The 23,372-nt window shown below is 49.1% G+C and overlaps 1 protein-coding gene across 1 annotated transcript in view; it reads left to right on the top strand.

The window, feature by feature from the left end:
• The first annotated feature begins 802 nt into the window (after positions 1–802).
• Positions 803–23,372, top strand: part of LOC140917984 (heparan sulfate glucosamine 3-O-sulfotransferase 4-like) — a 139,305-nt gene continuing 116,735 nt past the window's right edge. Inside the window, exon 1 of the mRNA XM_073361513.1 lies at positions 803–1,902. Coding sequence (XP_073217614.1) covers positions 803–1,902 — 1,100 coding nt within the window. The remainder of the gene's footprint in view (positions 1,903–23,372) is intronic.

Here is a 23,372-nt window from a genome sequence, read left to right as displayed (position 1 = left end):
GAGTAGTGGGGAGGGGGCCTGGGGCGGGAGGGGGGCAGGGAGAAGCAGAGGGCAGGGTGCTGGGGGGTCGGAGTGGGGGAAGGGAGGAGTGGGGGTAGGGCGGCTGGGGGTCACAGCTGGCAGACTGGGGCAGCAGGAGAGGTGGGGCTGTGGGGCACAAGAATTGTAAGGCAGGAAGGGGACAGCCAGTGCTGCGAGGGGCGGGGGGCAGCAGGGATTTGCATGGGGGAGGTCTCAAGGGGCGCGCTCCTCATCTCCATTCCCAGCGCCCGGCGCTCCGAGCGCACCCGCCGGCTCCGGCCGCGCTGCCCCGGCCCCGGCCCGGCCCCGGCCCAGCGGCACCCGTGCCCGGCGCGGTCCCAGCCCCGGCGGCCGGGGCCAGGCGCGCTCTCCCCGTGCCGGGGGCGGGCTCTCCCCACGCGGGAGCGCGCTCTCCGCCTCCCACCCGGCACAAAGTTTAGCAGCAGGAACTCGGGCGGCAACAGTGCGAGGCGGCGGAGCCAGAGCGCAGCGTCCCCGGCCGCGCCGCGCCGCGGAGCCGGTCCCCATGCGCCCGGCCGGCGGGCGGCGGCGGCACCGCGGGGCTCCGCGCTGACTGTGCCATGCGGGGCTCCCCCCCGGCGGCTGCGGGGCGGGAGGGCGGCGGCGCCCCATGCGCGCGGGGCTGCCGGGCGGCGGCTGACACCATGTGCGCCCGGTGCCCGGGGCTAGGAGCGGGGAGCAGCCATGGCCCCCCCCGCCCAGCCTGGGGCGCAGGGCGGGCGCGGCTCTAAGGGGCCCCCCCGCTCGCAGGCTCTTCTGCATGTGCACCCTCTCGCTCTGCCTCACCTACCTGTGCTACAGCCTGATGGGGGGCACCGGCCCGGGCGCCCCGCGCTCCCCCGCCGCCCCGCGCGGCTCCCCGGCCCCCGCCGCCCCGCGCGGCTCCCCGGGCCCCAGCGCCCCGCGCGCCTCCCCGGCCCCGCGCGGCTCCCCGGGCCCCAGCGCCCCGCGCGGCTCCCCGGGCCCCAGCGCCCCGCGCGGCTCCCCGGGCCCCGCCGCCCCGCGCGGCTCCCCGGGCCCCAGCGCCCCGCGCTCCCCCAGCGCCCCGCGCGGCTCCCCGGCCCCCGCCGCCCCGCGCTCCCCCAGCGCCCCGCGCGGCTCCCCGGCCCCCGCCGCCCCGCGCGGCTCCCCGGGCCCCAGCGCCCCGCGCGCCTCCCCGGCCCCGCGCGGCTCCCCGGGCCCCAGCGCCCCGCGCGGCTCCCCGGGCCCCGCCGCCCCGCGCGGCTCCCCGGGCCCCGCCGCCCCGCGCTCCCCCAGCGCCCCGCGCGGCTCCCCGGCCCCCGCCGCCCCGCGCTCCCCCAGCGCCCCGCGCGGCTCCCCGGCCCCCGCCGCCCCGCGCGGCTCCCCGGGCCCCAGCGCCCCGCGCTCCCCCAGCGCCCCGCGCGGCTCCCCGGGCCCCAGCGCCCCCAGCGCCCCGCGCGGCTCCCCGGGCCCCAGCGCCCCGCGCTCCCCCAGCGCCCCGCGCGGCTCCCCGGGCCCCAGCGCCCCCAGCGCCCCGCGCGGCTCCCCGGCCACCCCCGCGCCCCCCACTCGGGCCAGCAACGCCAGCCGCCCGGGGGGGTCGGCGGCCGCCTGGCTCCGGACCGCGCTGGCCCCCGGCGAGGTGATCGCGGCGCCGAGCGGCGCCTTCGAGAGGGACCCGCAGGAATCCAGCACCACGGACGAGGAGCTGAGCCGGGCGGGCAGCACCACGCCGGACTACGGCGAGAAGCGGCTGCCGCAAGCCCTGATCGTCGGCGTGAAGAAGGGGGGCACCCGGGCGCTGCTGGAGGCCATCCGGGCGCACCCCGACGTGCGCGCCGTGGGGGTCGAGCCCCACTTCTTCGACAGGAACTACGAGAAGGGGCTGGAGTGGTACAGGTGAGCGCCGGGCGGGCCGGGCCGGGCCGGGCCGGGGGAGAGACACCTGCCCTAGGCAAACAGCCTGCGGCCCCCCCCGGGGCAGGAGCCGGGCCTGTGGCCGGCGGGGAGCGCTCCTGGCTGGAAGGGCTGGGCCCGGACCCCCCTGGCCTGTTTGGAGAAAGCCCCCCCCGGGGCAGGGCCAACGCTGCCTGTAGCCCTCCCCCTGTGCCCCTCTCCGGCTACATGCCCGCTCCCCTTAGGCACCAGATCAACCCATCCTCTGTGCCCTGGGAGCAGGTGGCAAATTCCCTTCCTTCTCCCCATGCCGCCCCTGGAGGCTCTGGGCCTCATGCCCCGCAGGGGCGGTGTGGGCGGGGGGGCTGTGTCTTGGAGCCTGAGGGCAAGGCTTGTCAGCCTGTGCTGGGTACCAGGGGCTGTAGCTGTGGGAGGATGCACCAGTCCAGCTCAGTCCTCCCAGCCCTCAGGGACAGAGGCTGGGGGTGGGGGCGGTGGGGTTAGTAACTGTTGTGCCCAGGGATGGAGGAGAAGGGAGTGTGTGTTGTTCCTGGTTTGACTTTCCATTGCCTTGCTTTTGTGGGTGTGGGTTTGTGTCCCGTGTGGGGTGTGTGGCTCACCCTGAAGGTTTCTGTGTATTTAAAATCTAACTTTCCCCCTCCCTGCAGAAGTTCTCACATTGAGTCTATTGCTTACTTATTTATTGCCAGCAGCGGGCTCAGGTCTGCCCATCTCCAACCTGGCAGCTTACCCGAGCAAGGTACTGTCTCCAGGATCTGTGTGAATCCCAGACATGCTCTCCCCTTTCCACTGCAGGGACCTTGGAATTGCTTAACGACATAAAAACAATATATAAGGGACATTGATAGTGACAAATAAGGGGGGCAGATGAGGCCCCAGAGCAGCCAGTGCCTGGCGTGGAGGCAAGTTGTGCGATAACACTTTTAAATGCAGGTAAATAAATGTATAATTAACGTGACTGGCTATTATACCATTTCAAATACAGGGTTGGGATGGAGATGCCAGAAATAGATAAAAATGCACATTTTATGCAGCCCCCAGTACACAGAAGATTTGAACAGATTGCTCTGGGCAGCTGCACTTGCCCTGTACAAACCTAGACTGTTCAGTAGTTAATAATTACGGAAATAAACAAGCCTGCAAGCCCAGGTGATAGCTGCAGTTTTAAAGTGACAATAAATAAACAAGGATTCTGTCTTCATACAAGCCGCAGAATCCTGAATTTACTTCCCAAATGGAGATTTATTCCTTGTATGCAACAAGTTCCATCTGCTAGAAGTTTCTGAATTGACTAGACTGAGCTCTGTGTATGAATTACTCTTGGTATTGCCTTTTGCTATTACACATTTGAAACTTTTAACATAGACTCCTTTTAACCTGTTCAAATCTATGAAAACTGGATGAATTCATCAGTAGGTTTCTTTGCTGTTTCAGCATACCAAACTAATTGTGATGTTCACTGTTTTAAAATATTTATCTCAAAATGTGAAAATACAAATAATTAATTTAACTTGAAGATTACTGATGTTATTATTTTTTAGTTTCTGGCAGCACCCGCACTGTCCTTGTTGCTTTCCATATAGGCAAGAATCATGATTAAAACATTGAGGTCCTGGCTTTTTATTTCACTCATTAGGGCAGTTAACTAAACAGCTCAAAAGAATGAGGAAATTTTCAGTTTCAGGGGCAAAAAGTTAACAACTGTTTAAATTAGCTGGGTTTTGTTTTTTTTAATAAAAATAAAGTGTGAGGTTTTCATGCCAACACTAACTTAGATATGGTCTTCAGGCAGGTTTCCTCAGAAATTTTGGAAGCAAAGTGTGTGCGTAACGCTTATTTGCTGTGGGTTTTGCTTGGCTTTGTTATGATGCCCAGCGATTCTCTGAGGAACTCCAGCGAAGTGGAGACCAGCAATCAGAAAGAGAGTACTTGTGTGGGAGCGTGTTCGTTATGTGCTGTCAAAGGCTGTGCCTGTTACATCAGCATCTGGGCATGAGGAGGAGGACTGGATCAGCTGATTTCATTTTGTGCACACTTTGTTTCAAACAGCCATCATCATATTTTACCTAATTTTCACCCAGGAAAGCTTTGCTTTAAAGACCAAGTTTAGAAACTTGATGAAAGAAGCTAAAGATAGGGGTGTAGAGAGGTTTGGTTTTGTTCAAAATAGGCAGAAGAAGATCAAGCATTGAATATGGCAAGCAGCTGTGTTTGCATCTTGAAAGTAAAGCTGGGAGAAAAGGGCCAGGGAGTGAGCGTAGATTTCCCTTGGAGTGAAAGGCACAAACAGGTATGCATCTGCAGAACAGTATTTGGATTTTGTTGTCATTCTTGTAGCTGTGTGGTGTTGCTCTGCATAGGTTTGTTTACGCTCATTTTTAGTGCTGGTGAATGGTGCTGGACTCGACAGCTGTGGGCACTGAAATCTACTGGTTACCCTACCTGCAGCCACCTCTCAAGCAATGAGCAGATTTTCTTCTCTCTGCCAAGGTGTCTCAATCCTAAACTGGAATTGCCATACTGGAAGACAGCAAGGGGAGACTTACAGTTAGCTGTCCTTAGTGCCTCAGAGTAAGGCATAAATTCCCATTTCCCATTCCTAGGAGACAGTAATTTTATGTTCTACTCCAAACTCTGCCAACATGGCCTAGAGCTAGTCCCCTTTTAACTTCCCTATGCCTCAGCTTCCTAATCTGTAAAATGGGGATGATAATACTTAGCTATTTCTTTTGGATGTGTATCTTGCTACAGTTGGTCATGCTTTTGTCTCCTTGAGATTGACTGAGGTAATACACTCTACATGAGGTTGTATCTTATGATGATCCAGAAGACAAAGGTAGTGCAAAATACACTTTATGTAGAGAATCAGTTACACCGGTTCTTTAGAGTCTCTGCCGTTTTTCTGTAATGTTTAGGAAAAGCTATGTGAATGAGTGATCTGTGTTGATTGTGATAGTTTGAAAGCCAGGGTTAAAGTTTATGTGGAAATTACAGAATTGAAATCTTCCTACGTGTGTACTGATGGATTTTGTTTAAGGTGGAGTTAAGGCTGCGGGGGATTGTTCAGCATTAAGGTGTCAGAATTGCTTTTGGAATCATCATTTGTGATTCCATACACTTTAGCGTTGGGTTGTTTGAAGTGTACATCATGTGTTCAGTGGTACATCTTCCCTTCAATTGCATTTATAGACTTCAGTGTAAGTTAACTGTTGTTGTTGAATTTCCTAGATCTTCTTTTTTGTAAATGTAGAATCTATTTTGAATGCTATTAAAAGTTGTGTTTAAGGGTTTGTGGGAAGCGTTATCTACTTTTAGTCTCTCTTTTTATTAACAATCCACTGACATTTCTTTCTGGCATATATATCTTTTGCATGTTCTTAGTTTCACCTCTTTCTTTTATCAGTGACATTGATACTTAACAGTAGATATTATCCTTCATGGTAAAGAGAATTAACTGCATCCCTTCTACAATGCCAAAATGATTGTGAGGTTTGGCAAAGGTCATGAGGTCTTCATTTCCAGCAAAGTGGAAATTAACTGATGCCTCTTCATTCCTTCCTTACCCTTCTAGATCACATGATCTTTCTATCATCCTAAATATGAATTGCCATGGATTTTTAGTCAGTACTTGGTGCTTTTATAATCCAAGAATTTCCCACAGTCAACAGAGGGGAATGTCCTCACTGCACAATTAACTGGGGTGACCAGCACTGGGGTGACCAGCACTCGGGTCTGAGTACGGGGGTTGCCCTAGTCAGGGTGAGAGTTGTCACACTGCAAATCCGGATTCGACTGCGTCCACACAGTTGCTGTGCTCATCCATATTAGCTCAGGAACTTCTGGGGGCTCGTAGCGCTGCAGCATGATATGATGCTCTGTGATTCTTTCCTAGTGAATTGTGGGAGAACTTGTCTGTCCTTCTGGGCACACGGGGGAATTGTGAGAAGGCATCGGAGGACTGTCAGCACTTGAGTGGTTTAACCTGAATCCTCACTGCAAAGTGGGCAGGTTGCCAGCCCAAAGGTAAGCCATGTTCATGCGTTAGCCTATAGCCCAGGACGGGCCAGCTAGCTCAGGGGTAAAGCTGAGGTGTGGGTGTGAATGGGAGTCAGGATAAGGCCAACCCCACCTAATAGCCGGGTTTAACTCTGCAGCAAGGATGGACTCCCAATCATTTCTGGAGCTGGGATACCTGTGTCGTCTTGCAGTTTCAGATGCCAAAACTTGTATCATTTAAAGGTTCGTCATCTACTAGGAAACCCTTTGGCAAAACCCTGCATGCTCCAGAACAAGCTAGACCTGGATTCTGTGGCAAAGTCTCCGAAAACTGTGGCACTCTGCTGCAGCTTCATTTAAGTGGAAAAGTGGAAGTGTTTACTCAGTGAGATACTCGCCGAATGATACAGTTAGCACACTAGCCCCTGTGCTGTTCATTTAGAGGTTAATGTAGAAACAGCACCAAATAAAATGATTTGACTGGTTTTCAGCATGCCTAAGCGGCAGCATGTTCCTGCATTGTAGGACTTGTCCCGTGGAAGCAGGTTTGGGGAGTTGGGCTGAGGGCAAGTGGGGCATTGGCACCTAAAGAGGCAAGGAAAGCTGCCTGGGCGTGATAAGCACATTAGCTAAGTGTTGCACGTGTGTGATCAGCAGAGAAATAGTTAATCATGTTGGCATGTAAATTGTCAACTTTAGGTATCACAGTAACTCACAGAGAAGGGTGGGACAGTTCATGGATCTCAGAGCGATTGTTTCCGCTGCTTGCAGGTTCAGGAAGCTTCATGCTTTCAAGGTTATCTTGGCATCTGTAAGGGCTAGAAACATTTTTAAATGAAAGTTTAGAGTCTGTAGCATCCATTTGATAACAAATGCACCATTTGTAACAAAATAGGATAAGCCTCATAACGTAAATACAGCATTTATGACTAGCAGTGTTAAATCCAATATTTTCACATTAATAACCATGCCATGTATCCTGTGTCTTAGATTTTCAAATACAGTAATCTATAAATCAATGAATTTTCGAATAAAAATGGAGACATTTTAAAATGATTATAACTAACAGATTTACTGTTAAATTCTCAGAAAATTCATTCGGTACTGTTAAGAGTAAGTGCTGTAAGTATGGGGAGGATATGATAAATTTATATTCTTCATTCATAATGAAGACCTTTCATCCTTTTAGTGAAACTCTCAATGCAACTTTAACTAAGGGACTTCTATGGTGTCTTCATAATTATAACCTTGCTTTTACTTCATGGCTCATTCTCTCTTATGCCTCAATCCTTTAGGGTATATCTACACTACGAAATTAGTTCGATTTTATAGAAGTCAATTTTTAGAAACTGATTTTATACAGTCAATTGCGTATTTCCACACTAAGCGCATTAAGTCGGCGGAGTGCGTCCTCTCTACCATGGCTAGCATCGACTTACAGAGCGGTGCACTGTGGGTTGCTATCCCACAGTTCCCGCAGTCTCCGCTGCCCATTGGAATTCTGGGTTAAACTCCCAATGCCTGATGGGGCAAAAACATTGTCGCGGGTGGTTTTGGGTACATGTCGTCAGGCCTCCCTCCGTGAAAGCAATTGCAGACAATCGTTTCACGGCTTTTTTCCTGGGTTACCCGTGCAGACGCCATACCACGGCAAGCATGGAGCCCACTCAGCTCACCATCACTGTACGTCTCCTGGGCAGTGCTGGCAGACGCGGTACTGCATTGCTACACAATAGCAGCTCCTTGCCTTTGTGGCAGACTGTGCAGTAGGACTGATAGCCATCATATGTCTCCTGGGTGCTCCTGACAGACCTCGGTGAGGTCGATCGGGGCGCCTGGACAGACATGGCTATCCTCCTCTTCGAGCACCGAATGGGAGCCAGAGACTCCAGGTCATTCTCTTCTTTAAGTTTTGTCTCATGGAGATTCAGTCCTGCCTGGAATATCATGCAAGCTGGAGGCTTCTGCCTCAGGCTGCTCTCCCAGCCGACAGCACTGCGCAGTTGCACCTACCCCAGCCTACACCTTGCTCCCATGGCTCATGAAGCCTGGACAGTAGTAAGGAGCAGTTCAATTATAGGCTGAGCAAGTGCAGAATGGTGGTAGAATGTGCCTTTGGATGTTTAAAAGTTCACTGGCGCTGTTTGCTGACTAGGTCAGACCTCAGTAAACCAACATTCCCATTGTTATTGCTGTTTGCTGTGTGCTCCATAATATCTGTGAGAGTAAGGTGGAGACCTTTATGGCAGGGTGGAAGGTTGAGGCAAATTGCCTGGCAGCCAGACATCAGGGCGATTAGAAGAGCACAGCAAGGCATGCTTCACATCAGAGAGGCTTTGAAAACCAGTTTCATGACTGGCCAGGCTTTGGTGTGACAGTTGTGTGTGTTTCTCCTTGATACAAACCCGCCCCCTTTGTTGATTTTAATTCCCTGTAAGCCAACCACCCTTCCCCCTTCAAACTAAAGTAACTATTATTTTCAAACAGGGGGGAGGGATAGCTCAGTGGTTTGAGCATTGGCCTGCTAAACCCAGGCTTGTGAGTTCAATCCTTGAGGGGGCCATTTAGGGATCTGGGGCAAAAATTGGGGATTGGTCCTGTTTTAAGCAGGGGGTTGGACTAGATGATCTCCTGAGGTCCCTTCCAACCCTGATATTCTATGAAACCATGCATTCTTTCTTTATTAATTAAAAAAAGAGAGAGATAACGGACAAGGTAGCCTGGGTGGGGTAGGGAAGGACAAGGCCACATTGCTTATTGTAGCCACACTAAAAATCAAACTGTTTGAATGACAGCCTTCTGTTGCTTGGGCCATCCTCTGGAGTGGAGTGGCTGGGTGCCCGGAGCCTCCTTCTGTGTTCTTGGGCATCTGGGTGAGGAGGCTATGGAACATGGGGAGGAGGGTAGGCGGTTATACAGTGGATGCAGCAGGGGTCTGTGCTCTTGTTGGCTTTCCTGCAGCTCCAATAGACATTTCATCTTGTCCGTTTGCTCCTCCCTTAGCCTCAGCATCGCGTCCTGCCTCTGCTCTTCGCGCTCACTTAATTCTTTCCTGGTCTCTACCACTGAATGCCTCCATGCATTAAGCTGTGCCCTGTCAGTGCGAGAGGATTGCATGAGCTCAGAAAACAAGTCATAGTGAGTGCGGTTTTTTTGTCTTCTAATCTGTGATAACCTCGGGGACGGAGACGAAAGGGGGAGCGTAGAAACATTCTACGCTGTATGATTCTGGGGGACTGCATGGTCACCTATGCTGCTGAGTTCGCCATGCTGACCAAACAGGAAATGAAATTAAAAAGTTCCCGGGGCTTTTCCTGTGTACCTGGCTAGTGTATCAGAGTTCAAAGTGCTGTCCAGAGCGGTCACAATGGAGCACTCTGGGATAGCTTCTGGAGGCCAATACCATCAATTTGCATCCACACTACTCCAAATTCGACCCAGCAAGGTCGATTTTAGCGCTACTCCCCTCATTGGGGAGGAGTACAGAAGTCGATTTTAAGAGCCCTTTAGGTCAATGGAACGGGATTGGTTGTGTGGACGCAGTCATTTTTAAATTGACCTAACGCGGCTAAATTCAACCTAACCCCATAGGGTAGACCAGGCCTTAGGCTTAACTTTTCACGTGTAAGTAGCCCCATTGAACCAATGAGCCTACATGCATGGGGAAAGTTCAATGCACATTCCTTGTCTGTCTTGTCTTTCTAGGCTGTCAAATTGTTAGGGCAGGGCCTGTCTAAGTTGGTTGTAAAGTGCCCAGCGCAATAGAGCCCCCCGGATGCTACAGTCATACAAATAAGTAATAACAATAAATCAGGAGTCCTAGTTCTGAATAATAGAAATATCTGTTCCCGAACCAGTTGGTCCAAGAAGCAGTTGTACTGGGATTGAGAAATTGATTCTTTAAACCACACCCCTCTGGCCACTACCCTAGTGCAGGGATAGACAATGGGCGGACCATGGGCCAAATCCGGACTACCAGACACTGTTGAATGGACTGTGAAAGCTTTTTATTTACTTATTATTATCATTATTGTTATTGCAGCGTGAAAAGATGTTGCTCTGGAGTCTGGACCTTAACTATACCTTGACCAAGAAATTTGGATCTTGACGAAAAATAATTGGTTACCCCTGCACTAGTGTATGTTTGGGTGGTGACTGTCATGTGCTATTGTCGTTTTAGCAGGGTTTGTTGCCTCCCTGCTGCTGCGACCATGCTGTGTTCCCCATCCCTGGCTGTGTTGATCTAGAGGCCAGTGGTCTGTGCTTCACACTCGTACAGTGTTTGTACTCCTGTGATCTGCAATTTGTATCCACACAGATTGAACAGCATGAATTACCTTTCAGGTAGATTGGTTTCCATGGCCATGTGTCCCTTGGGCCTCTCTGCTCAGACTGCCAGCAGGGGAAGCGAGAGGAGGGTAGGGGCAAGGAAGGCTAAGATCCGGGACTGAGACTCTGGACTTGTTTCACATTGGGCCCTGAACAGCCATCCGATAGCAATAGCCTTTAGTCACCTCAGTGTTAGTCCTGTGCTGCTGTATAATATTTGTACCCCTCTATTCTGCGTCATAAGATTCAGAGAATAAACCCACAGCCGCTAGTGCTACTGTTCAGTGCTGAGGAGCGCTATCGGGTGCAGAGAGAGATGGGGCTTTTCTTCGTGTGGTGTGAGAGACTGCTGGTGCTTTGCAACTACTGTATTTCTCTGCAAAAGGCCTTTCCAGTGTATACTGTATCCTCAGCACTTCTGATAGTTTAGGGAAGGGGTATTGATTTTTCCAGGACCTGCTGTGAGTTGGCTTTTGCTGAAATGCAGTGACTCAGCTGCCCTCCCTACGCTGTGGATCCGATGTATGGGGATTACCCTGGGCTGTGAATTTTAAATTATACACACGTGCCCCATTGTAATGTTGGTTGTTTCAAACCTGTCACCTCTTCTTTTTCCTCAAACATTGAGGACCTGATTTTCAAAGATAGCCTCTAATTTTGTGGCACAATTTTGCACCTGCAAATAATTCCGGGATAATGTCAGTGCTGTTTCTCACGGGGGAAGAAAAGAACTAGCCCACTGTTATTTCAGATGCATATTTCTCTTGTGCATTCCTGTGCATACATGCAAGGCAGAGATGCATGTATATATATACACCCCACTGAGGTCTGTAGCCAGTTCTCATGGAAATTGACAGAAGGACTGCAATAGATTTCAATGCTCTTTTGATCAAGCCTGTACAGTGCATGCCAAGGGCCAGACTTTGCCCTTGGCCAGGTGCCTGGAATTCCCTATTCTTGCCCTGCTGAGAGGTTGGGGGTGAGTAAAGGTCTCTCATAGGGTACATTAGCCTCTTAAGCTGGGGGGCTGGATCTGCTCCCAAACCAAGAGCTACTCGGTGACTCTACCCTGATGCAGATAGGTCTGGCCCAGAGACACTCACAGTCTTTCTGTGGTCTTAGGCCAGGAGAGCTACGTTTCCCAAAGATGGTCCCTGGTTTCTCTTAGCCTCTCTGCTTTGTTTCAGGTAGAGGGATGTAGGGGGATGTAGGGAGGAATCAGGCTTCGCCGCAATGTCATGTGGCCTAATGGCCACAGAGCAGCACCTAGCGCTCAGCACCCCCAAGCCGGCCACAGACACTGAGCTCAGCCCTGCACAGCAAAGGGGAGCGTGCTCGCAGGGGAAGCATTGCGGGAAGACCCATTCCTGCTGGAAGGCCCTTTCAGATTCGTTATTTGTTTGCTGCTGAAAGGGCCTTGGGGGGCCACGGTGCACAGAGACCCTCCTGGCCTCCTACCAGGAACCAGGCCTCAGTGAGCTCAGAGCTATGCGCCTCCTCAACATGGCGGAAGTCACACTCCCGCCCCCACCTCCTCAGCCACACCCACTGCCCGTCCAAGCTCCACCCCCTCGTGCCCTGCCCTCTTGAGAGGGAAGGAGCAGAGGCATGGGGCTTGAGGCCTCCTGCACTCAGAGTGGAGGATGAAGTCTGGTGCTTCTCCCCACACGTAGGCTCTATTCACACTCACATGGCAACACAAGAACCTGGTGCTCCCCGCTGGGTTCTGTGCATAGGCTTGCAGGGTCATGGTCGTCATCTCGGCTGTCTATAAGGACACCACAAACAGGAGCAACTAAAGATTTCCCCAATTAAGCATTTATTTTTTGCTTTCTAACTTATCCCCTGTCAGGGGGCTATGCCTTCCCCACCTCTGCTCCTGCACCCATCCCTGGGGTAGTCATCCTTCCCTCAGGACTCCCTGATTATCCAGGTCAGAGTTCTGTTTGTGAACGCTTCCAATGAGCCCAAGCAGATATTGGGCTGACTGCGAGGTCCCCCTGCTCTGTGAAGCTGAAGTCCCTTCTGTTGGGATTATGACTGTCCGAAAGCTGTCCTTAAAAAGGATATGACAAGAGTTACAAGCTGGGAGATAAATAACAACAACCAAAAGGTAAATTTATGTTTCTTTTAACACCCTTTTGGAGCATCCTTTTGCCAGATGGTGGCCAGTGCCACGTTGCCAGGCCTGGAATGATTTACATATCAATCTACGTATGTGGGAACAACAAAGCTTCAGAGCATTTGTCTCCGTAATCCACAGAGGAAATTCTACAGTGCTTTGCTTCTACCGATTTGTCATTTATATGATGGAAGTTTTCAGATTGAGCTTCGTGTGACTGCCATTTCACATTGGCCATGCAGCTACTGCAGCGAAGGGCACAACAGAAAACCCAGAAATAGGACTGAGCTCCTTTGGAAAACACAGTGGAAAAGAATCAGCTGGTTACATTTCTGGGTTTAAATGATGAGTTTGACCCCTATTCATGTATTGATTTAGTGAGGCATATTCTGCTTTGTAAAAACTGCGGTCTAGTTAAGGGAGGAACAACAGGTTTACAAAGAAAGTTAAGAGCAAAGGCTTTTGATTTTCAAAGTGAAAATTCCACCACAGATTGGTGACACCTTCTACTGAGAGCAGTTTGAATCCTCTGCTTTTCATGGATCTCTTTTTTCCTCCTGTTGTCATGGGGATTTCTTTTCCCTGAGTTATTATATCATGCACTTCAGCAGAAATTTTATTGCTTTTGGGGCTGGCAAGGCTCATGTGGGACATTTCTCACTGCTCATGGTGTAACACGCTGAGGTAATTTCTTTCAAATGTTTTTTGCTTGAAGTGGCTTCAATGAATTGAGAAGGGTAAGAGTGTGAGTGAATGGCTGAGAATTTAGCACTGAGTTCAAGTAAGGAACATACACTATCAAACTTTCCAAAGCATTCAGAGTGGATATTATAATTTCACTGTGGCATATAAATAGCTAGCAGTACATTTTATTCTTTTTCCCCCGAATATTATTTAGCATTAGAATCTGTTTAAATTGCTTTTCAGCCCCTTTTAAAAGTTTTATTGTAAATCCCAGGCTAGCTGAATGTCTTCATCCAAGGGGAAAATTATTGTTGTTTAGATTGAAGATATAGGGTCCAATCCTGCAAGATGCAGCATACCCTTTAACTTCCGTGGGAGCTGAGATCACTCAGCAGGATCAAGCCTTTATGACCCAGGCCTCACACACGCAAGTCGGACTTGTCACACACACAAGTGGGAGTTGGCCCCATTGAAGTCAGTGAGGCCGCTTGGCTGAGTAAGGATTGTTCATGTGAATAAGCATTTGCAGGATTACACCTTTAACCCTCAATTCTGCAAAGATTTACACCAATGTTTAACTTTCCGATTGAATTTAGTGGGATCATACGGAAAGTTCAACTTCAGTCTGTGCAGGATCAGGGCCTTAACCTGTAACCTCTTTGGGGCAGAGGCTTTTTCATTTGATTTCCCTGTGAAGCGCCCAGCATACACTTGGCAGCATGTCAATATAAATCATTGGTTGACATATTGAGAAAATGCCTTAATGCCAACGTTATGGGGCTACCCCAGAACTTTTAATGTGGCCAGAAAGACATTGTTTCCTTTACAGAACTAAGTCTCTGGATTTTTCTAAGGCCAGTTTCAGCCCGCAGGGGCTATGTCCACTGAAGCCAAGGGGAATCACTGGCATGAGGGAAAGCATAGGCAATTGGATTCCCTAGCTGGGACTTCTGATCCGTGGTCTCCAGTATGGCATTGGCTGTGGCCTGGCTACCTGCAGTTCATCTTCCCTTTTCCCAGCTGCTGGAAGGCCCTTGAGCATGTCAGGGTTTGGAAACTCAATAATAACTCCGAATGAGACTCTCCTCGTTGGCAGCAGGAAGGCGGCACTCTTAGGCAAAACTTGTTAATTACTGCAACCGAGGTTCCAAAACCAACTGCCGCTTGTGAACACAACATTCATTGGGTGTTTTATTCCCATCCAGGTCTCTGCTCTGCAGTGGCTTTGAGTTAGTTGCCATTTCAATGCTGAAAGAGTATTTAAAAAGCAAAGTGTTTGAAGGCTGTGGAAAAAAATCATACTTATGAAAAATATCTATTTTTGTAAATCTCCAATTTTCTTCCCCAAAGTCTCCACACCAGTTTAGTAAATGTTGCAAGATTTGCTGTTTTTCTCCCTGTCAGATTGTACATCTAAGCATCATAAACTTGCTCTTTATTGCTTTAATATTACAATCACAAGTCACATTTTATGTAAATGATGGTATTTACCTTGACAAACTCTCCTGTGAAGTACAGTAACTTTAAAGAATTTATTTTGCAACATAAACAGGCCCAAACTGCCTGGAGTGGATGTAAAATTCAGAGTGGTTTTTACAGCTAAGTTCTTCTCCCAAAATGTCCTGCTAGATGTGCTGGGGCCTGAGCTGGAGTCGGTCAGCTCCAAATTGAATCAGTGCTTCAGAGAAACTGAGTAAAGGAGGCTTATGGGAAAGAAGAATCGGCCAAGAGATTGCAGCTAAATTCTAGAACCTGTGAAGCAGCCCAGGACAGTGGATTAAAGCACTAACTGCCAGGTGTTGTTTATTAGGAAAACTGTTGGAACACGTCTTGAGCCAAAATTTGCTTTTAGTTGCATCCATGGAGCCACGCTGGAGCAGAATTTGGCCCTTTGTGTTATGACTGAATAAAGGCCTTGGGTTCATTAGGCCAAGAGCCGGAGGAATTCACAACTCTCTGGTGTTTTGGACCCACATACACCTCCATCCCACACAGAGATGGACAAGCAACACAACTGACTTTCCATCACTATTCTCACACATTTGTAAGTAGCATTGCTTCATCTATATTCACGCTCCATGAACATTTGTGTAATTCAACTTAACAGGCAGGGAGTTCATAGAACGTGAATTTCAGAACCATGCACAAAAGCATTTGTTGAAACCAAATTTTGGATTCACATAGTCAAATATGTATACTGCACTCATCCAATCAGGGAACAAAAGCAAAGCCATGTGACATTCTGACCAATTGCAACGAAGTAACGTTGCTGTGAAACTGAATCTCCGGTTTTCACAGGGCACACTTTGCCATTACCACAAGGAACTAAAAATATCATCCAAAAATCAGAAATGTATACACTGGAGGAAATCACAGCCTGGGTGATGTGTGCAGAGAAAGTCTAAATTAGCTGGAGAAGTAATGAATTGTAAATTATACTTTCAGCTCTAATCCTACACAAAAATTGCGGTAAAATATTAACACCAGAAATGCTGACTCATGAAACTCCAATTACAAACCGTGAATCCTAGAGTCATTTCTGTTGGAGGTGCCCTCTAATTGGCCGGTAGTTTATCCCCATTTGGTTCTTCCCCCTAGAGAATATTGGCATTGATTCTGCTACCTTTTGCATACAAAGTCAGCACTCTAACCTGCGAGCTAATTTCCCATCTATTTATTTCAACTAAATGAATCCCATGCCATCTTCAGCTGCTATCACTGCTATCCTCTGTCTCTAATTTTGGGCCTCAGCAGGGTAAGAGGTACACGCCGATGGGACAAAGGTGTTGAAGAAAGGGATGGCATTGTGTTATTTACATGGGCTGCAAAGCACAAAAATAAAGAAAAAAGTGAGTGGGTTTAACAGCTAGTAGCGAGAGCTGAGAGCCAGAGAGGAGTCTGACAGTGTCGTGTGAAAGGCCATGATCCTGGAATGAAATGGTAGTCAGAATAAACGGATGCAGTGATGCAGGATTAACCATGTGACGGTAGCCAGTGGATACCAACCCCTGCCACACCAGAGGGGGTATTAGCTTTTTGTAAATGTGATTCAAGTGATGTGGCAAGGGCCAAGAAATAAAGTGCAGCCTCTCAGCAGCATTCCTGTTGGCGAGATCTGTATGGCATGGTACCAGAAATGGAGCAAACGAAGCTACCTGAGTCCCTTGGTCTGTTGCCATTGGCTTCATAGCCACACTTGTGCCTTCCTACCCTCCACTCACTAGCACGACTTGGGTTAGAAAGCACAGAGCTGGGGGATGCAAGCTTTCATGCTGCAGTTAGCACCACTGGAAACTCCACCGTAACCAGTTGTTCAAGGCGGGATACGAGAGGCCGTGTCCAGTGCCCATCCCCTCTCTCTGCCTCCCTCCCAGAGCTTTAGCCCCAGGAGAGTGCCTTCGAGGGGTTTTCACACACACTAGCAATGTGAGGGGAAAGAGGACGTGGCAGGTTAGTGTAGGTCTGTGGATCAGCATCAAATGACAAGCTCTGTGTTACAAACACCGTTTGGAGTGGGAGACTGTCCGGTGCCTACGCTGCTGCCTTTTGCCTTCCGTCTTCTGGTGAAAGCTCCAGGGAGGGGTCAGAAGCAGTTCTTGTGGCTAGCCAGAGGCTAACAGTGCACTCAAGGGTCGTTGGTCTGGAGGGTCCCCCATTCAAATATAGGTTTCAGAGGAGCAGCCGTGTTAGTCTGTATTCGCAAAAAGAAAAGGAGTGCTCGTGGCACCTTAGAGACTAACCAATTTATTTGAGCATAAGCTTTCGTGAGCTACAGCTCACTTCATCGGATGCATACTGTGGAAAATACAGCAGATGTTCTTATTTCATGGTTTGTATGTATAAGAACATCTTCTGTACTTTCCACAGTATGCATCCGATGAAGTGAGCTGTAGCTCACGAAAGCTCATGCTCAAATAAATTGGTTAGTCTCTAAGGTGCCACAAGTCCTCCTTTTCTTCATTCAGATATAAGCACCGTAAACCAGCAAACTAGCTGCCCCCTGAGGATCCAGTTTAACTAGGTAAGTTGGTAACCAAGGAACAGATCACCTGACAAGGGCTATGAAGTGCCCAAGTAGAATCACCTGCCTGGGGCGGGTATGGGCAGAGTCTTATAAAAGGGAGGTTTTCTCACTGGCCATTCCGGAGAGTGGCTGGGCAGGAGGAATCCTGCTGGACCCACTGGAAAGACACATATCAAATCTTCCAGGGCTCTTGGCATGGTGAGGGTGCTGAGGCAGGGTTCTGCATGCAGGTTTTCCGTAGATCTGTGTGTCCCGTTTGCTGTGTTAAAGTGTGTGTGTGTAAATTCCTTTGCAGAGCCAGTGTGTTACTTGCTTGCACTGTCCCGTAGTCCCTGCAGGGGCAAAAAGTAAACCAGCAGGCCCACAGCTTCCCTGGAGCTCTGGGAGCATACAGCAGCTACCAGGGAGACATGGGAGAGCTAGCACTAGTTTCAGGGTCTAGGCAACTGGACTGTAGGGTCCCCACTGCCAAGAGGGTTACCAGACACAGGCTCTGCACCTGGAGAGTTTGCCTCCCTGCCCAGAGATGGACAGACAGTGCCTGAACTCCACCCAGCCCTAGCAAGCTAAGAGCACATGGGATCGAAGGTTTGGGTTCAGTACAGCAGCTGCTGCTTGTGCTTCTCCTCCCATCCCCCTTATACACTCATGTTAGCCGCTGCATCACGTGAGTAAGCTGGGTCGGGGAGATGACCTGTCCCTGTGGATGCACTACACATGCCTACATCAAGAATAATAAAGGTTCCTTACTCAGCTCCAAATCCTCTAGAAACCTGAAAGGAAAAAATCAAAGCACGATGGAAAAATGCCTGAAGCAGTAACTTCATTGGTAAAGGAACACGTCTAGCTGAGAATTGCGAAGACCCAGCAAATCATAATGCAATTTCTTATGCAAAAAGGATTTATCTCTATCTAAATATTATTCTGCATCATTACTCACTGAAGGGAAGCTATTGCTGTCCTAGGTTAACTGATTGAACTTTGCAACCAAAGCTGCAAGCTCATCATACTGATGATAGTTTGACTTTTATTGCTCCTAAATTGCAGTGATATTGTTAGATATGAGTAAATGTACACTCCATTAGGAAATATTAAAGTTTTATACCTCTTTAGAATTAAAAAGATTAAAACAGGCATTTCTGTGATCTAGTCCACCATGAAATTGGAATCTATTTGGTATGTAAAATGTATAATACAAATCGTCTAACAATTAATGATAACAGTGGGACTAGGTTGGATTTAATGCTCAAAGGTAGCCTGGATTTTCTGAGGCTGATAAAACATATTGCCAGGTAGTCACAACCCTTATGGCAAGGGTCACTTGCCATAGTTACAGTTCCACCAAGGAGTTTTGTTATAACTTGGTTTCTATATGCTCAGAACTTTCTGAAAACATTTCATGGTGGGCTGAAATTGTCCATGCTGGGCATCTACCAAAGGGAGGCTGTTTAGAAAGTTTGCAGGAAATTTTCTGCAGTTTGCAATGCTGAGAAAATACTTTTCCGCCAAAGGAACCTTTTAAAGGTGCGTATTTGTTCATTTGTAACTTGAAAGAGGATGAACATAAAACTGTGGCATTTTATTGCTCTCTTGGGACTAGGGCCCCCATCCAACATAACACTGAAGCACATGTATAACTTGGTCAGTGGGACAACGCATGTGCCTAAGTTTTTTGCTGGATGGATTCTAGGTCCTTCCCCTACTTCACATACCAGTCAGATAAGTGCTTAAGAGGGTGGTTTTGCACACGTGCTTAAGCTAGTGTTTAGAGCGTCAGGACTGACGTTGGTGCTAAGGGTGAAATTCACACCTGTGCATGGAGGCCAGTGATTTTTGAGTGCGTAACAGGTGGACAGGCTTGGTGATGGCCTTCGGCGCAGAGGTGATTTTCACCCTTAGGACTTGGGCCCTGCAATAAACTCTGTGCAGGTTCAGGACCAACATCTCTGTCATAGCTAATGTTTTAGTAGAAAACCTTCAACCAAGCGCTATATAAACAGTTCTCCATGGGTAGATGTCTGTGCACAGGGGCTGGATTCTGCATCATTCCCTTCATGGTTGGTTGGGAAGCAGGGAGCCTTTCCCATACAGAACTTCTAACCTCTGCAAGGAGAAGTTTCTCCCATGTGGAACTTTACCACTCTGACGACTCCTTTTCATCTCTTCTTCTTTTAACCCCTCCAAGAGCAACACTGGGGATTCCAAATGGAGTTTGTAAATGGTGCCAGAACAATAGCTCCTCAGACATTAATGTTCTTTTAATTGTCCCTTCAGGGGGACAAAGAAATTTAAAATAAATCTGACGTTATTATGAAGTTAGAGTGTGTATCTCAGTGCTCAAAACTGGGGAAATGGGAAAACCCAGGTTGTCACGTTAACGTTCACTGGCCGCCCTGCACATACTTTGTATTCCTAGTCAGGTCACCCTTTGTGAAAGTGCATTTTAATATCTAAAGTATCTGCTGCACAATGCTGATCACTCTGTTTTTAAATGTGTAGGACAGACTCTGGAGATCCTTCTTCGCTGACCTGACAGTGAGACCTTTGGCACTTCATTGCTGGACTTGTCAGTGCTTTAATGAATAACCTTAATGTTACATTAATGTAGGATTCTTGTATTTTAATTATTTGTGTTACCATTGGAAATGAAGGGGCACAAATGGCAGTGAGTTCAAAAAGCAAGTGGCAGGTTTAATTGGCTGTATGTTTGAAGCTGGAAGCGCTTGGTGATTATCTGCACAATCCCTCACAGGGCCAGCTTCTCCAGTCCAGCCACGTTGTGCTCAGCATCAGACCCCACAGAATGGGCAAAGGTGGCTTGAGGCTGCCTTTGCAGCCCCCCTGCCCCGATCCTGGGGATAGTAGGCCACCAGTCTGATCCCTGATGTATGGCCACCAGTCTGATCCCTGACTGTGCGTCATTCTGCCCGTGGCCCCAGGGGGATGTTCCAACAGGTGGAGATCCCTGGGGTTCCCTTTGACCACAAGTTGGTGGGGCGTGAATGCCACAGGAGCTGCTTTATGAGCACTGATACCACCCGTGGATTCCTCTATCCATGGGGACTCCTCCCCGGGCAGTTACACTGGCTTTCGGGCTGCTTTGTGCTACCAGAAAGGTGCAAAGCTGCTCAATAGACCACAGAATCTGGTTCATATTAGTGCTCTTAAAAATATAATGTATATGCAGAGGTACCAGGCTTGCTTTCTCGGAGCACCAGGCATGCCCTGCCTGTGGCAATAAAGCCATTTATGAAGCTGTTTTGCATTCAAGGATTTGCAGTTTCCTGGCCCATGAATATTCAGATCCGGGCTTGTCCTTTCTGTGGGTGGACTGTACCTATAGTTTCCTCCTCTTTCTTTTTTTCCCAGTGGATTCAATTAGTTCTATTGGCTGCATTAGCAATAAACAGTTCCCTCTGTGGCGTGGAAATGAGTTTGTGTTTCATTGTCTCCTTGTTACATTTTAAAAACTGGCCAGGGAAGGGTGAGTGGGGACCCTGCAGGGGGGCTGCCCTGGTTTGCAGAGCCAAGCACAAGAGGGCACAAGATGTATGTGGAGCAGCACTGAGAATTAATGAAGAGTCTTGAAAACCACAAACTCAGAAGGTTGTTTCTGCTGAGACAGGAGCCCCAGCACACAGGGCCCAGTTTAGCGGCTATTGGTAAAATGTTCACAAGTGCCACGTCCCAGTGGCTCTGGGGTAACCTAAGTCACTTAGATGCTATTGAAACTTGGCAGAGACTTGGTGGGATAACTCACATGACTGGAGCACTGTCATGGATGGATATAAACTGTTCAGGAAGGACAGGCAGGGCAGAAAAGGTGGGGGAGTTGCACTGTATGTAAGGGAGCAGTATGACTGCTCAGAGCTCCGGTATGAAACTGCAGAAAAACCTGAGTGTCTCTGGATTAAGTTTAGAAGTGTGAGCAACAAGGGTGATGTCGTGGTGGGAGTCTGCTATAGACCACCGGACCAGGGGGATGAGGTGGACGAGGCTTTCTTCCGGCAACTCACGGAAGTTACTAGATTGCAGGCCCTGGTTCTCATGGGAGACTTCAATCACCCTGATATCTGCTGGGAGAGCAATACAGCGGTGCACAGACAATCCAGGAAGTTTTTGGAAAGTGAAGGGGACAATTTCCTGGTGCAAGTGCTGGAGGAACCAACCAGGGGCACAGCTCTTCTTGACCTGCTGCTCACAAACCGGGAAAAATTAGTAGAGGAAGCAAAAGTGGATGGGAACCTGGGCAGCAGTGACCATGAGCTGGTCGAGTTCAGGATCCTGACACAGGGAAGAAAGGAGAGCAGCAGAATACGGACCCTGGACTTCAGAAAAGCAGACTTTGACTCCCTCAGGGAACTGATGGGCAGGATCCCCTGGGAGAATAACATGAGGGGGAAAGGAGTCCAGGGGAGCTGGCTGTATTTTTAAAGAATCCTTATTGAGGTTACAGGGACAAACCATCCCGATGTGTAGAAAGAATAGTAAATATGGCAGGTGACCAGCTTGGCTTAACAGTGAAATCCTTGCCGATCTTAAACGCAAAAAAGAAGCTTACAAGAAGTGGAAGATTGGACAAATGACCAGGGAAGAGTATAAAAAAATTACTCGGGCATGCAGGAGTGAAATCAGGAAGGCCAAATCACACCTGGAGTTGCAGCTAGCAAGAGATGTTAAGAGTAACCAGATTGGTTTCTTCAGGTATGTTAGCAACGAGAAGAAAGCCAAGGAAAGTGTGGGCCCCTTAATGAATGAGAGAGGCAACCTAGTGACAGAGGATGTGGAAAAAGCTAAAGTATTCAATGCTTTTTTTGCCTCTGTCTTCATGAACAAGGTCAGCTCCCAGACTACTGCACTGGGCAGCACAGCATGGGAGGGAGGTGACCAGCCCTCTGTGGAGAAAGAAGTGGTTTGGGACTATTTAGAAAAGCTGGACGAGCACAAGTCCATGGGGCCAGATGCGCTGCATGCTAAAGGAGTTGGTGGATGTGATTGCACAGCCATTGGCCATTATCTTTGAAAACTCATGGCGATCGGGGGAGGTCCCGGATGACTGGAAAAAGGCTAATGTAGTGCTCATCTTCAAAAAAGGGAAGGAGGAGGATCCTGGGAACTACAGGCCAGTCAGCCTCACCTCAGTCCTTGGAAAAAATCATGGAGCAGGTCCTCAAGGATTCAATTCTGAAGCACTTAGAGGAGAGGAAAGTGATCAGGAACAGTCAGCATGGATTCATCAAAGGCAAGCCGTGCCTGACTAATCTAATTGTCTTCTATGATGAGATAACTGGCTCTGTGGATGAGGGGAAAGCGGTGGACGTGTTGTTCCTTGACTTTAGCAAAGCTTTTGACACAGTCTCCCACAGTATTCTTGCCAGCAAGTTAAAGAAGTATGGGCTGGATGAATGGACTATAAGGTGGATAGAAAGCTGGCTAGATTGTCGGGCTCAATGGGTAGTGATCAATGGCTCCATGTCTAGTTGGCAGCCGGTATCAAGTGGAGTGCCCCAAGGGTTTTGTTCAATATCTTCATTAATGATCTGGAGGATGGTGTGGATTGCACCCTCAGCAAGTTTGCAGATGACACTAACCTGGGCGGAGAGGTAGATACACTGGAGGGTAGGGCTAGGATAGAGAGGGCCCTAGACAAATTGGAGGATTGGGCCAAAAGAAATCTGATGAGGTTCAACAAGGACAAGTGTAGAGTCCTGCACTTAGGACGGAAGAATCCCATGCACTGCTAGGGACCGAATGGGCTAGGCAGCAGTTCTGCAGAAAAGGACCTAGGGGTTACAGTGGACGAGAAGCTGGTTATGAGTCAACAGTGTGCCCTTGTTGCCAAGAAGGCCAATGGCATTTTGGGATGTATATGTAGGGACATTGCCAGCAGATGGAGGGACGTGAGCATTCTCCTCTATTCGACATTGGTGAGGCCTCATCTGGAGTACTGTGTCCAGCTTTGGGCCCCACACTACAAGAAGGATGTGGAAAAATTGGAAAGAGTCCAGCGGAGGGCAACAAAAATTATTAGGGGACTGGAACACATGACTTATGAGGAGAGGCTGAGGGAACTGGTTTCAGAGTAACAGCCGTGTTAGTCTGTATTCGCAAAAAGAAAAGGAGTACTTGTGGCACCTTAGAGACTAACCAATTTATTTGAGCATGAGCTTTCGTGAGCTACAGCTCACTTCATCGGATGCATGCCATGGAAACTGTAGCAGACTTTATATATACACAGAGAATATGAAAAAATACCTCCTCCCACCCCACTGTCCAGCTGGTAATAGGGAACTGGGA

This window comes from Lepidochelys kempii, chromosome 10, assembly GCF_965140265.1.
Source record: "Lepidochelys kempii isolate rLepKem1 chromosome 10, rLepKem1.hap2, whole genome shotgun sequence".
Lineage (NCBI taxonomy): Eukaryota > Metazoa > Chordata > Testudines > Cheloniidae > Lepidochelys > Lepidochelys kempii.
This window is presented reverse-complemented; position numbering and strand designations above follow the sequence as displayed.